General features: G+C 35.5%; 1 protein-coding gene across 7 annotated transcripts in view; it reads right to left on the bottom strand.

Annotated features, from left to right (window-relative positions):
* Positions 1 to 13,656, bottom strand: part of LOC118705044 (pleckstrin homology domain interacting protein) — a 136,140-nt gene that overhangs the window by 78,645 nt on the left and 43,839 nt on the right. For 6 of the 7 annotated variants that reach the window (XM_045572939.1, XM_036413211.2, XM_036413210.2 and 3 more), the window contains 7 exons: positions 10,864 to 11,085; positions 10,489 to 10,589; positions 5,457 to 5,527; positions 2,257 to 2,357; positions 2,119 to 2,159; positions 1,266 to 1,364; positions 340 to 493 (listed from right to left, as the gene is read on the bottom strand). In XM_045572939.1, coding sequence (XP_045428895.1) covers positions 340 to 493; positions 1,266 to 1,364; positions 2,119 to 2,159; positions 2,257 to 2,357; positions 5,457 to 5,527; positions 10,489 to 10,589; positions 10,864 to 11,085 — 789 coding nt within the window. Of the gene's footprint in view, positions 1 to 339; positions 494 to 1,265; positions 1,365 to 2,118; positions 2,160 to 2,256; positions 2,358 to 5,456; positions 5,528 to 10,488; positions 10,590 to 10,863; positions 11,086 to 11,345; positions 11,396 to 13,656 lie in introns of those variants that run through there. The other variant, XM_045572941.1, reaches the window with a different exon arrangement.

Here is a 13,656-nt window from a genome sequence, read left to right as displayed (position 1 = left end):
CAAAGTTCTGAGTTTTCAGAATTAAGGTGGCAAAATCTTCATCTTTATCAATGTATAATACCAAAGCTGAGCTAATATCACTGTCCAGAGTTTTGCTATTATTTGCTAAAACTTGAGAATACTATTGATGAAGCCCTACATACCAAAAAAACAACATGGATCTATATTTCCAAGCCAAACCCATTTAATTGTATTTTAAAATTATTTCCAATCTCTGGCAAATTACCCATCTAGCAAAGTTAAGAGATTTTAACTAACTTCAGACTATTCCTAAATGGACATACTCCATTCTACAATCAATTTTAATTATACCAAATAAATTTTAATCTTTTTTCTCACCATCAGGACATGAATTAGTTGACCGGTGTAAGAGTTCCAAACTTTCAGAGTCATGTTATTAACTGCAGTTATAACTGTATTGTCATGTCGATCCCACGCCACCATAGTTACTTTCATCTTTGTGATTTTATCTTCTATTCCTTGAAGGTTTTGACTGAAAGTGATGGAGGAAGTATTTGTTTACACTGACACTATTTATTAAAATACAAGTATAACAAAAACCTAAATGTATTTTCATATAATTTGTATTCAGTAACATAACTATCACCCAGCAGTTAAGAATAGTTTGAACAAACATTGGATGATGACAAAAATCACTACACCAAGTTAGCAAACCCAGAATTCCGGCACTCCTAAGCCTTCAAAATAACTGAACAAACATCACTACTTTAACTCTATCTGGACCCTGGAACTCTGTGTCATGCTGCTCTCCATCATTTACTGCTACTGTCATGCCCTGCTTAACTGCTCTGCCCTTCCATCTGAGACTACTACACAAAAACAAATATTAATAGAAAAAAAATGGTTAAGACCAAAACAACAGTTACAAGGTGTAATATCATTTCTTTTAGCTAGAGAAAACCATTGGATAAACCACATGATCCCTCTGTGACAAATGTAGCATTATAATATGCTCTTGCTTTTAAAAAACTAGTGAAACTTAAAACTATTCTTACAATACCATCATTGCCTTAACAAAACTGACTGGGGGGAAAAAATTAATGCAGTAGGCCTTCTCCGATAGAGCAAAAATCATTTTATAAAAATTAAAGCCTTTCATCTCCAGTAGAACCTCTAGTCATAAAGCAATCACTTTAACGATTATGATATATGCTTTTATAGCTTGGAGATACACCAACCTGTTTTAGGGCATACTTTAAATGATCTATCTATACTGATGTATTATGTCAAATTTGATTTCTTACCCTGCTGGACGAGTAGCCATATCTAACAAAATGCTCTTCCATTCTCTTCGTTTAAATTGCCAAATTCGTGCTGTTCCATCACGACTTCCACTTACAAACCTGCATTAAAAAGAAGTCCACCACCAAAATAAAAATCACATATGTTCGACTGAAATGAACTTTCTAAGAGTTATGTTTTTAAAAATACTCAAAAGACAACATTCATCTTTACTTACAAAGCATTCTCATACTCAACCAGATATTCACTGCAAATCTAAGAACTTCTGAAACATTATAGGCTTTTAAAATTTTATACACATAATTTCTAATATGAATGGCTAGGTCTCAAAATAATATTCAAAAGGGTTTCAATGCCACCATTTAGTACCTTAAAACAAGAATTTATATTTTCAAATAGAAAATTACTGACTTTTCTTTTAAAATTAACGACCTTGATTCATCCTATTCAAGGTTCTTAGAAATACCTTTCTTTCGTTTAAAAACCAGAACATGGAAAAACCAGTTCTGCCTCAAATATTACAGTGTGATATATTTCCAATCTCTACTAATAGATATGTATATATGTATATATATTTTTATATATCTTTACTTTGATATATACATAGGAAATAGGCAAGGTGGATAAAAATCCTTATTATTAAAAATGGCCAACTAAACTAACATTATTACAAATGAAACATAAAGATGTATGTTCACATACAAATGCTATATACATTTTTCAATATAACTAGTCAAGATCTTTCCTTTAGGTGATTAATTTCTATATAATTTGAATTAAAACCAGACTATAAAAATTATCCTTATTTCATAATTTAAGAATTGGAATTAAATTTAACAAAAATAATTATTTTACCTGTTACTAGTGTTGGAAAACTGGATACTGTCAACTTTGTCCTATATATAAACAGATAAACAAAAAAGAAGATCCTGAAAATAAACTGTTAAGAATCATTTAAATTGTACTCATCTAATTCTTTTCACCAATACTTACAGTATGAAACTCCAATTCTGATATTTTTTCTGGCTGACCTGAGCCAAAAAAATAAACCCTAATAACATGGTCTGTGCTTCCTGTGGCCAGGAACATTCCACCTGAAGAATAACAGCATACAAACATTTAACAGTAAAACACAATTTCAAAATTAGATAATACAACACAAACATTACCACAGTGTATACTAAATGGTTAATACTTTAAAACTATTCCTATTTATCCTAAGTATATAACTAACCTGAATTAAATAAAGAAGTTTGATAACAATTTTAACTAGGAAAGAAAGATTTCCTCTACAAATATGTAATCTTAAATTGAAATTAACAGTCATCCTCACTAGAAAACATGCCTTTTAGATATTCAAATCCCTCTGTTGGCCCATTTCTCACATGTTAAAATCTATCAAATTTTTAGGGCCAAACTCCTTCAGTAAATTGTCTTTACAAGTTTTTAATCAAATGAGCCTGCTCTTCTCTGAACTCTCATTAAGACTTTGTCATATAGCATAAACAGTCTGGCTTCCATTACAGTTGATATATTCCATTTACTCTCTCCTTGGAATCAATACTCTCCCTCAGTGTTAAGAACAGTGCTATATATAAAACTGTATTTAGAGTACTTGTAACACATGCATAGTGCCCACATTTGTGCTATGACTACAAGAACAACTGTCTTCATAGAAGTAACAGTGGAAATCTAGAAGTTAGAAATTAAAAATGTTTGAATATTGATATTCAAATACATTCATTTCATCAGTTTGCAATCTTATCTTGGGCGCTACTGCTACCCACAATTGTGAAATGAAAAGATAAAGTAAAACTGGAAATAAATGTGGAAAGAACTAGTACTAGGAACATTAAATATTAAATCCACTCATGTTTCATTTCATTTGTCATCAATTCAAATCTGAAGATCATAATTTGTTTAAAAAGATTAATATCCATTCAAAACGCTGCTACATAAACTCAAGTTAATTTGAATGTCAGCATTATTGTACAGCTAATTTTTAAAGAGCAAATAAGAACTGAGCAAAGTAATTAATAAAGTTGTACAAATATCAAGTTTATTTTAGTTAGTTAAGAGATAACTACAAAATCTATGAAAACACAAAGCAGATTTAAAGTACCTTTCTTCTAACAAGATACCTACTCAAAGATGTATTCCTTAATAGAATAAATTTTGAAACTATTTATTCTCTGCTACTAGAGCATTATAATCTTTTTACAAAAAATATTATATACACATGAGTATATAAACTAAATTCTAACAAAATTCAAATATTTATAAATTAATTTTCATTCCTTGGCATATGTATAAAAATATGACTTATATTACAACAGTAAATATTTTCCAAAACTGTGTTTCACTATAAGCCAGCTTTCTTTTTTGCCTTTCCCTCTTCTCTCTCTCAAAACAAAAACAACAGACATCTATTACTCACAGTTCTGGAGGCTGAGAAATCTGAGGTCAGGATGCCGGCATGGGAGGGAGGGGACAAAAATACTCAGGCCATGACAGTGCTGTCGTGAAGTCAGGGACCCTGATGGTGTCTTTATCACAAAATGTCATTTTTTTCTTTTAATCTCCTGTGCCTTTCCAAACCTATTTTTCTCTAATGAAAATTTCAGCATTTAATCAAGAACTCTACCATTTATTCTCAACTCTGAAACAAAGGTTTTTGTGTATTTATACACAATGTACATACGCTGTGTACATTAAAAGCTTTTGTTTATGGGTGACGGTGTCTTTTACCATTTTGCACAAAAATTACTCAGTGCAGAGAACTTTCTAGGGCAGCTTACCTCAAGCACATAACTGCATTTGAAAACACAGGGTGGGGCAAAAGTAGGACTATAGTTGTAAGCGAAACAGTTTATTCTTGTACTAGAAGCCCGATGAATGAAATTCGTGCACGGGGTTAGGGTTGTCCTTCAGCCCAGCCTGCACCCTCTCCAATCTGGGACCCCCCAAGGGATGTCCCACTGGTCCCACTGCCCATTTAGGGCTGTCAGAGATCCCTCTCACAATCCAGGACTGCTGGCTCCCAAATGCTCACCTGCCTGCCTTCCTGATTGCCCCTAACCACTTCTGCCTGCCAGCTTGGTCACCCCCTAACCACTGCCCTCTCAGCCTGATTGATGTCTAACTGCTCCCCTGCCAGCCTGTTTGCCCCCAACTTCCCTCCTCTGCTGGGCTGGTCATCCCTAACTGCCCTCCCCTGCAGGCTTCATTGCCCCCAATTGCCCTCCCTTGCAGGCCTGGTCCCCCCCAACTACCCTCCCCTGCTGGCCTGATCGTCCACAACTGCCCTCCTTTATAGGCCTGGTGCCTCCCAATTGCCCTCCCCTGCTGGCCATCTTGTGTCCACATGGGGGCAGTCATATTGTGTGTTGGAGTGATGGTCAATCAGCATATTACTCTTTTATTAGATAGGACAGAGGACTGGTGCATGGGTGGGGGCCAACTCCTTTGCCCTGAAGAATGTCCCAGATCAGGATGGGGTTCCCTTGGGGCTTGGGGTGACCTGGGAGAGGGGCCTGTAGTAGTTTGCAGGCCAGCCACATCCCTAAGCAACCCAAGCAGAGGCCCTACTATCTAGAATTTATTTACCTTCTACAATTGAAACTTCGTAGCCTGGAGCGAAGCCAAGCCTTCTGCTCACTCCAAGGCAGCAGCCATTTCTGTTGGGGTTTATTCACCTTCTATAATTGAAACTTTGTAGCCTAGAGTGGAAGCCTAGACAGGCCAGCACAGGTGGAAGCTTGGCTTCCTCAGTCACCAGGGACAACCTTAGCCTGCTCTCTACAGCTCTGTGGCTGCCCATTTTTCTTGGGATTTATCTTTTATAATTGAAACTTTGTATCCTTGAGTGGAGGCCTGGGATGGCCAGCATGTGAGAGAAGCTTGGCTTCCTCTACTGCCTGGGAAACCAACCCTCCCTCCTGGTCTCTGTGGTGGCAGTCATCTTGATTGGGGTTAATTTGCATATTCACTCTGATTGGCTGCTGGGCATGGCTTGTGGGTGTAGCAGAGTGATGTTACTTTGTGTATTACTTTTTTATTAGGTAAGATTATTATTTATTCTATACCAACAACTGTAAACCTACCTTTGCCCCAACCTGTATAATATCCAGGAAAAGAGAAAGATCTAATTTATAACTTTAAGCAGAAAATTAGGGAGAAAAAAAAAATCTTACCAGCACTAAAAGAAGAACAGATCATTTGAACTCCAGGTCTAGGGCGCTCTGTAAATTTTGCAGGTCTTGGACTATAATAAATAAAAAAATTAAATAAAAAAAATTAAAAAATATCCCAAAGGGAATAGCAACACCAGATATCTGTTATTTCAAAAAATAATTACAGAAGGACAGAATTATATAAGAAGCAACAGATGGCTCCCTTCCTAAAAACAGATTTGAAATCAGGTCATGATCAGTAGATCTTGTGGAAATTCCACATACAGATTTTGTAGGAGCTCCTGATTACATAACAATCCACACATAAACAACTCCAAAGCCACTTTGAGAGAAGACGTGCAGATATTAGTTATACCCACTCCTTATCAAATTTACGTTTCACAGATTTTGATAAGAGCACAAATACATAAACAAGTCATTTGTAAACATGGACACTTAAGCAAAAACAGTTATTGCCTCTGTAGCATACACACACCAAACTAAAATTTCTCTACGTTAGACATTAAACATCTCCCCTTGTTTATCTTTTAATGTCACAAAATGTCTTATAAAACTCCAAAAATTAAGAATTTTTTTTTTTTAAATTTATTTTATTGATTTTCTTCAGAGAGGAAGGGAGAGAGATAGAGAGTTAGAAACATCAATGAGAGTCATCAATCAGCTGCCTCTTGCACATCCCTACTGGGGATATGCCCGCAACCAAGGTACATGCCCTTGACCGGAATCGAACCCGGGACCCTTCAGTCCCCAAGCCGACGCTCTATCTATTGAGCCAAACCGGTTTCGGCCAAAAATTAAGAATCTTAATAAAAATCTTAAAGTATTTGACTCTTATGTCAACTATAATAATGCTCATTCAAATCAATGGTGTGTAGAAAATAGGTCCCACTCAGCTATATTTACATTAATTATAGAACTGTACTAGATTATGTCTCATTAATACTATTGGTATTAAATGTTTGTTATAATCAACTTTAGTAAGAAAAAAATTAATTTTATATACCAGCTTCAATACATCTATATTTGTAATGCTCCAAAATATAGTAATTACTTTTAAAGTCCTACTTAATATACATTTTGACCTAATTTTTCTCAGATTAGGAAAAAATTTCAAAAATAATCTTCAACCTCACCAGAATGCACTCTACAACTTTGACAATCCACAGCATTCAAATATAAAGTGTTTTCAATTTTGTAATCATTTAGGGAAATAAAATGTATTTTTTGGATCTACCTATAAATTATATATTCTGAACAATAGGCTTTTTTACTGATATGGAACACAACACATATTGTTAAGTTTTTAAAATAAATTTGAAATAAAATTGTAAAAATTGCCGAGACCGGTTTGGCTCAATGGATAGAGCGTCGGCTTGGGGACTGAAGGGTCCCGGGTTCGATTCCGGTCAAGGGCATGTACCTTGGTTGCGGGCATATCCCCAGTAGGGGGTGTGCAAGAGGCAGCTGATCAATGACTCTCTCTCATCGATGTTTCTAACTCTCTATCTCTCTCCATTCCTCTCTGTACAAAATCAATAAAATATATTTAAAAAAAAAATTTTAAAAAAAATTGTAAAAATTAACATTTTAAACATTCTTAATATCCATAGGCTCTGATATAATTGAGCAAAATAAATATAATTTAGATAAACTTAAAGTTATTAAAGCATTCTTTAAACCTAAATTTATCAAAGTAAATTTAAAGTAATTGAGCCCTAAAAGGTTTGGCTCAGTGGATAGAGCATAGGTCTGCGGACTGAAAGGTCTCGGGGGTTCAATTCCAGTCGACACATGCCAGGGTTGTGGGCTCGATACCCCAAAGGGGGCGTGCAGGAGGCAGCCAATCAATCCATGATTCTCTCTCATTATTGATGTTTCTATCTCTCTTCCTCTCCCTTCTCTCAAATCAATAAAAATATATTTTAAAAAATAAAATAATTGATATTTAAGTTAATGTGAAATTATAAAGGCAAATAATATGCTACACTTTCCTTAATATCTATGGATCAACAGTTCTATATTTAAAAGATTTTTAGCACAACCATTCACATAAACGACAACCAACCATTTAGTTAGAACTCATAACCAGATATGCAAATAATCATATACACTGACATTTTAAATAGGCTTTAATATTTTTAAAGGGAAAAAACACATAAGCAGGTACAAATTCTCACACACACACACACACACACACACCCCTAATATGCAAAGTGTCCTCTCTGAAGTTCGATTGCTCGCTATGACGTGCACTGACCACCAGAGGGCAGCATAGAATGAAGGCAGGCCCGGCTGACAACTGGCAACCTCTGGGGACTCTACCCGTGCATGAATTTGTGCACTGGGCCTCTAATTTAAGATAAGCAGGTACAAATAATTTGTTTTTAAGTGCATACTTGAACTACTTTAAGATGTGGCTTTGGACAGAGACTGAGTTCAATTCCCTGCTCTGCCACTTATTCAGGTATGTGACCTTAGGCAAGTTAATATTTCTGTACCTCGGGCTTCTCATATGTAACATAGGGGTAAAAAAGAGAAAGTATCTCAGAGTTGCTGAGAGAACTGAATGAGTATAATCCATGTAAAGTGCTTAGTGCTGGCATAATATTAGTATTATTAGTATTTTAATTAGGTTCAATTAGTTCTAGATATTCTATCAATTAATAAGCACTACTTAGTTTGGCACAGTGGTTAAGAGAAGGTTCATTTAAAAAAAGAAGAGAGACAGAGAAGGTGGGTTCTGGATATACTTCCAGTATTCACCTCAGTTTCCTCCCACCACCCCACATCCTGAAGATAGTAACATACCTTCTTCATAGAGTTGCCATAAAGATGAAATATATAAAAAATCTAAAGTGCTAGGTACTAACTTGGCAGAATAAGTGTTTAATAAAAACTGGATATCATTATTACCTGCATATTTTAGGATTCCAATTCTCTCATCTAAGCTATATATATTTGGACAGCTTCCTTCTACTTAGAGACCTCTTGAGCAAACTTCTAGGCCCCAGCCACTCAGATTCTTCACCTAAGAAGCAGCATCTTTACAGGGGGGATGTACATACAAAACCTACATCAAATCCTTTGAATTTATCATGAAACTTGGTTTTCCAAACAGGTTTCAATTAGATGAAACTGATTCTTTCAATTAATGTAGAGAGGATTGCTGAAGCCATTTACACAAAAAAGCATTATAACATAATATTTTTTTTTTGCCTTCAATTAGTAATTAAAACCTGTATTATTTAAATATGGTAATTTAACTATCAACTACGTGTAATACAGAAAACGGGTGTCCCCATATCTAAAAAACAAAAACAAAAATCACTCTTATTTTGATGCCTGACTCTAGCTTAAAAGTTTTTAAGGAACAATTATCATATCAAATAGATAAGAATACTACTTACAAACAACTAGAAAACCTTGTATGCCCCCTCCCCAATTTTTTTTTAATATCACTAAGCAAAGTATGGATCAACAACTCAATGAATTATAATACAACTATTGAAGTTTTATAAATGTCTACAATAGACTTAAAAAAAAGGCAGGAAATTTTATTTCCCTACTTATGTCTAAATTTTTAAAAATTTTATATAAAAAAACTATAGTAAAGGGTTTATAGATAAATCTACATAAAAGTTCTATGAAATAACTTCTCAATAATACAGATAAGTATTATTATACTTAGCAATGTAATTCTCAAGCACAAAGTTAAGATTTTAATTTTGTAATACCATTTTTATTCCCATGCTAATTTTAAGATCACTAATCACTTTTTCTTCTCTACTTAAACAAGAATGAAAAGGATAAAGGTATCCCAATTATGTCCATAGGGAGATAAATAAATGCTCAAGGAAAACAACAATTAACTATTGCTTTTGTCCATATATATCAATAAATTATTTCAACTTTTATCTAAATGTCTACAGAAATCCTTGTACCTTTCAAATATTAAGAATTCAACTAGAGTGAAACAGATTTGCTTTCTCCCAAGAACCATGTCTTTGACTACAATCCTTTTTTCAAATGAAGCACAGTTTGTTTTATTTTGTTACACAAGCTGCATGGCCCCCTAATGCCCTACTAGAAGAGGTATTTTCCAGGAATGTCCATACATATGAATTTATTTAAACTCTACTGTTTTAAAAGAACAAATTTCATAATTTTTTAATTAAATAACTCAATTTCGTTGACAATTCAAAAACGAAAGATAATTACTGAGATAAACTTTCTAATCTGAATGACTCTATCCGGAAAGCACAGAAAAGGCCATTTCAACAGCGTGGAAACACGAGATGTATTTCCCTCCCATTCACTGACTGTCTATGGAGTAAAGAGAGCACTTCCTATACCTACTACCTCCACTGGAGAGGTGGCAGGTGTAGACAGTGCAGCACCCAAGGGCAAGGAAGTGTGCTAATCCTGGCTTTGCCAATTCTTAAAAACTGTATGGAAAGTCATTTAACCTTTCTTTGCCTCATTGTCCTTTAATCAAAAGATAATGTTTTCCTGCCAACTTGTTTTGATAAATTAAGTGAAAAATATAAATGCAAAAACCTCCAAAAGGGAGGGTGCATCTATAATACTAGTAAAAATGTAGTGATTATGTTTTCCTAAGTTTCTACAATAAAACCTACAATTTATAGTTGTGCTAACAAATAATTATAATCGTTCTAAAGAACACTTTATGAAGTCTAAGATTATGTTCTCAGCACCAGAAGGAGATGTTCAGATAAAACTAGGTAGTATACAGAAATGAATGGTAGAAGAGAGGTATCGTCTATAGGAAAGAGCTAGAGCTAGGATAAAGATAAGAGAAAAAAGAAACAAAGATGTTAACATGAGAAAACTTTCTCTGAAGCATGAAAACTTAAAAATGAGAAGTCAATGAAGATCCAAAATGTTACTTACTCAAGGAGATCAAACAAATGTATTTCTATTGTCAACTACTTTATAACTTTTGCAATTTCAACCTCTAAACATTTATGCTTTTATATAATAGTTACATCTGTGAAATAAAAGAGCAACTAACTTTATTTTAAGGGTTCCGGCATCCCACAGCCAAAAACAAATAGTGCCATCTGCCCCAGTAGAAGATAGGTATCTTTTTGAGCCACTGCACAAAGGTGAGAACTGAAAAACAATCAAAGAAAAAAAATACCATTACAAGAGCGACACAGTCCAAATAATAAAACCGATTTTCACCATTCGAATAGCAATAACAGAATTAAAAACATCCAGAAATGACAATGGTCATGACTACCAAGTTATCTAAAGCCATGTATTTATAAAGAAAAGGGAAATATTCCTTTGTCTTAGTAGACTTTATACAATGAATTATACAAGTAACTTCTCAAAACTTATTTTAAATTATAAAAAAGGACATTACAAGAATTAAAACAAGTACCTGTAGTGATGTTATAGATGCACTGTGGCCCTGAAGAACAGCCAAAGGTGCACATGTTCGAAGACACCAGACTCGGATCATTTTATCACAACTTCCAGCTGCTATCATGGTATTCTCATAGTTTACAGCCATGTCTGATATTTCAGCAGCATGTCCTCTTAAAGTAGCCAACAATCTACCATCATCTGTTGCCCAGATTTTCACAAGACAGTCATCAGAACCCTTAAAATAAGAATAGTAATATAATAGAATTAACTCTATATATTTTAATTCAAATTCTTAACACAGATAAAGAAATGATATCTTTATGTCCACTTCCCAACAATTATATTTTTAAGGACTGAAAAGCATTACTACTTGTGTTACCAACTGTCCTGTACATTAGGCTATTTTATTAAATTATTCACTTATAAAGAATACCCAGGTGCACACATCTAACAGAAGTAGGATGTTACCAATAGCTAACATTTATCTATTACTACCATCCATCATCATAACTTTTATCTAGAATCTTGTGAAAGAATCTGAATTTCTAAAGAAAACAAAATAATTGAAAGAAAACAAATGTAATATACAATAGTGACTAATCCTATTTATGGTATTGTGTTATATAAAAATAAAAGTAAGCTATCATAATTTGGGGCTTTTCCCCCTAGGAAGCTAAAAATGTTTCCATCATTGATCGTCAGCTAAACATACATATAAAGTCACCCAAAGCCAGTTACCAGAAAATTTTTTATCTGAATGAAATCAGTTAAAAGAAAACACATATAAATTACTTGTTTATGCTACAACAGCAAATTAAGCTCGAGAAAAAACTGTAAAGTATACAGTACATACTATAAAGACCTACATTTACAAATAAACATTCCAATTTCACACAGCCAGAGTACAGATTAGAACTTTAAGGCTTATTTTTACTTACTTTTTTCATTCTCAAAGTTTCCTTATTCATCTTATAGCTTATACTCTATTCCCAATCTCTCCCTACAGACCCCTACATTTTATTATTAAAATGTTTTAAGTTTTGTGTATACAAAAAAGGTAGAGAATATTATCATTAACCCCATATATCCATATTCTAGATTCAAAATTTACCAACCAATTTAAAAGGTTGCATATATTAAAATTCTTTACAACCTCACAATCTAATTTTTTCATTAAAGCATCACTGTATCTGAACATTGTTCAGAGGACCTAAAAAAAACAAATGATACTAGTCATCGGCTTTATAATAGATATAGCATATAACTAATTACACAGTATTAATATAACATGTTAAATGCTGTACTTCCTAACAAGATTCTGCCAACACTACCCAGAAAACTCTAAACCATTAAACCAGTTCTTTAGATTGAGTTTTGAAGCAAATCAAATGGGCTCCCAACCACTCAAGACTAGTATTAAAACTTAAACTTTGGTTAAAGTATCCACATTAAAATCTGTTATTACCATCATGTCCACTTTATCTCAGTCTCTTCATCCTATAAGAGTAATACGCAAATTGACTGTCACTCCAACATACAAGATGGCTGCCCCCATGTGGTCAAAGATGGCTGCTTCCATGTGGACACAAGATGGCCAGCAAGGGAGAGTAGTTGGGAGAGACCAGTCCTGCAAGGGAGGGCAGTTGTGGGCAATAAGGCCAGCAGGGGAGGCCAGTTAAAAGTGACTAAGCCAGGGGGTGATCAGGCTGGCAGGCAGAAGCAGTTGGGCAATCAGGCAGACAGGTGAAAGGTTGGGAGTCAGAGGGATGTCCGATTCGAGAGGGTGCAGGCTGGGCTGAGGGACTACTATCCCCTCCCCGCCAAATGCACTAAATTCATGAAGGCAGGCGAGCAGTTGGGAACCAGCAGTCCTGGATTGTGAGAGGAATGTCCGACTGCCCATTTAGGCCTGATCCCACCATGATTGGGCCTAAACAGACATCCCTTGAGGGGTCCCATATTGAAGAAGGTGCAGGCTGAGCTGAAGGACACACACCCGTCTAATTTTATGCACCAGGCCTCTAGCAAAAGCATAATACCCTGTTTCCCCGAAAATAAGACAGTGTCTTATATTAATTTTTTCTCCCAAAGTTGCGCTAGGTCTTATTTTCAGGGGATGTCTTATCTTCCCATGCGCTAAGTCTTATTTTCGGAGGATGTCTTATTTTCGGGGAAACACGGTAAGCAAATCAACTAAACAAACAGCAGAAAGACCACCCTATGACACGCAAGGCACCTGGCCAGCCAAGGCAGGTACAATGTGATTGGTCGGGGGCGGGGGGAAGCACCCCACAATTTTTTTTTAATTATATATTTTTTAATATATTTTATTGATTTTACACAGAGAGAAATTGAGAGGGACAGAGAGCTAGAAACGTCGATGAGAGAAACATCGACCAGCTGCCTCTTGCACACCCCCAACTGGGGATGGGCCCGCAACCAAGGTACATGCCCTTGACCGGAATCGAACCCGGGACCTTTCAATCCACAGGCCGATGCTCTATCCACTGAGCCAAACTGGTATCGGCAGCACCCCACAATTGATCACCCCAAAGAGGGAACCCAGGCCACCCTCTGAGCAAAGATTAATTATGGAGCCCCGACCAGGTGGACAGGGTAGCTTCCTGCTGGGCAATCAATAGCAGAGTTCTTCGATTGATCACCCCAAAGAGGAAGGCCCAGGACAGCCAAGTGCTTGCCCCCCACGCTTGTCACTCACAGAGCGAGGTGACCAATAGCAGGAGGCACACAGATGGCAAGCAGTGGCAGCGGTAGTGGCAGGGGTGGAGCCAGCTGCTAGAAGCCT

The sequence above is a fragment of the Pipistrellus kuhlii genome, unplaced genomic scaffold, assembly GCF_014108245.1.
Source record: "Pipistrellus kuhlii isolate mPipKuh1 unplaced genomic scaffold, mPipKuh1.p scaffold_m20_p_5, whole genome shotgun sequence".
Classification (NCBI taxonomy): Eukaryota; Metazoa; Chordata; class Mammalia; order Chiroptera; family Vespertilionidae; genus Pipistrellus; species Pipistrellus kuhlii.
Note: the sequence above shows the minus strand (reverse complement) of the source record. Positions and strands in the feature narration are given on the sequence as shown.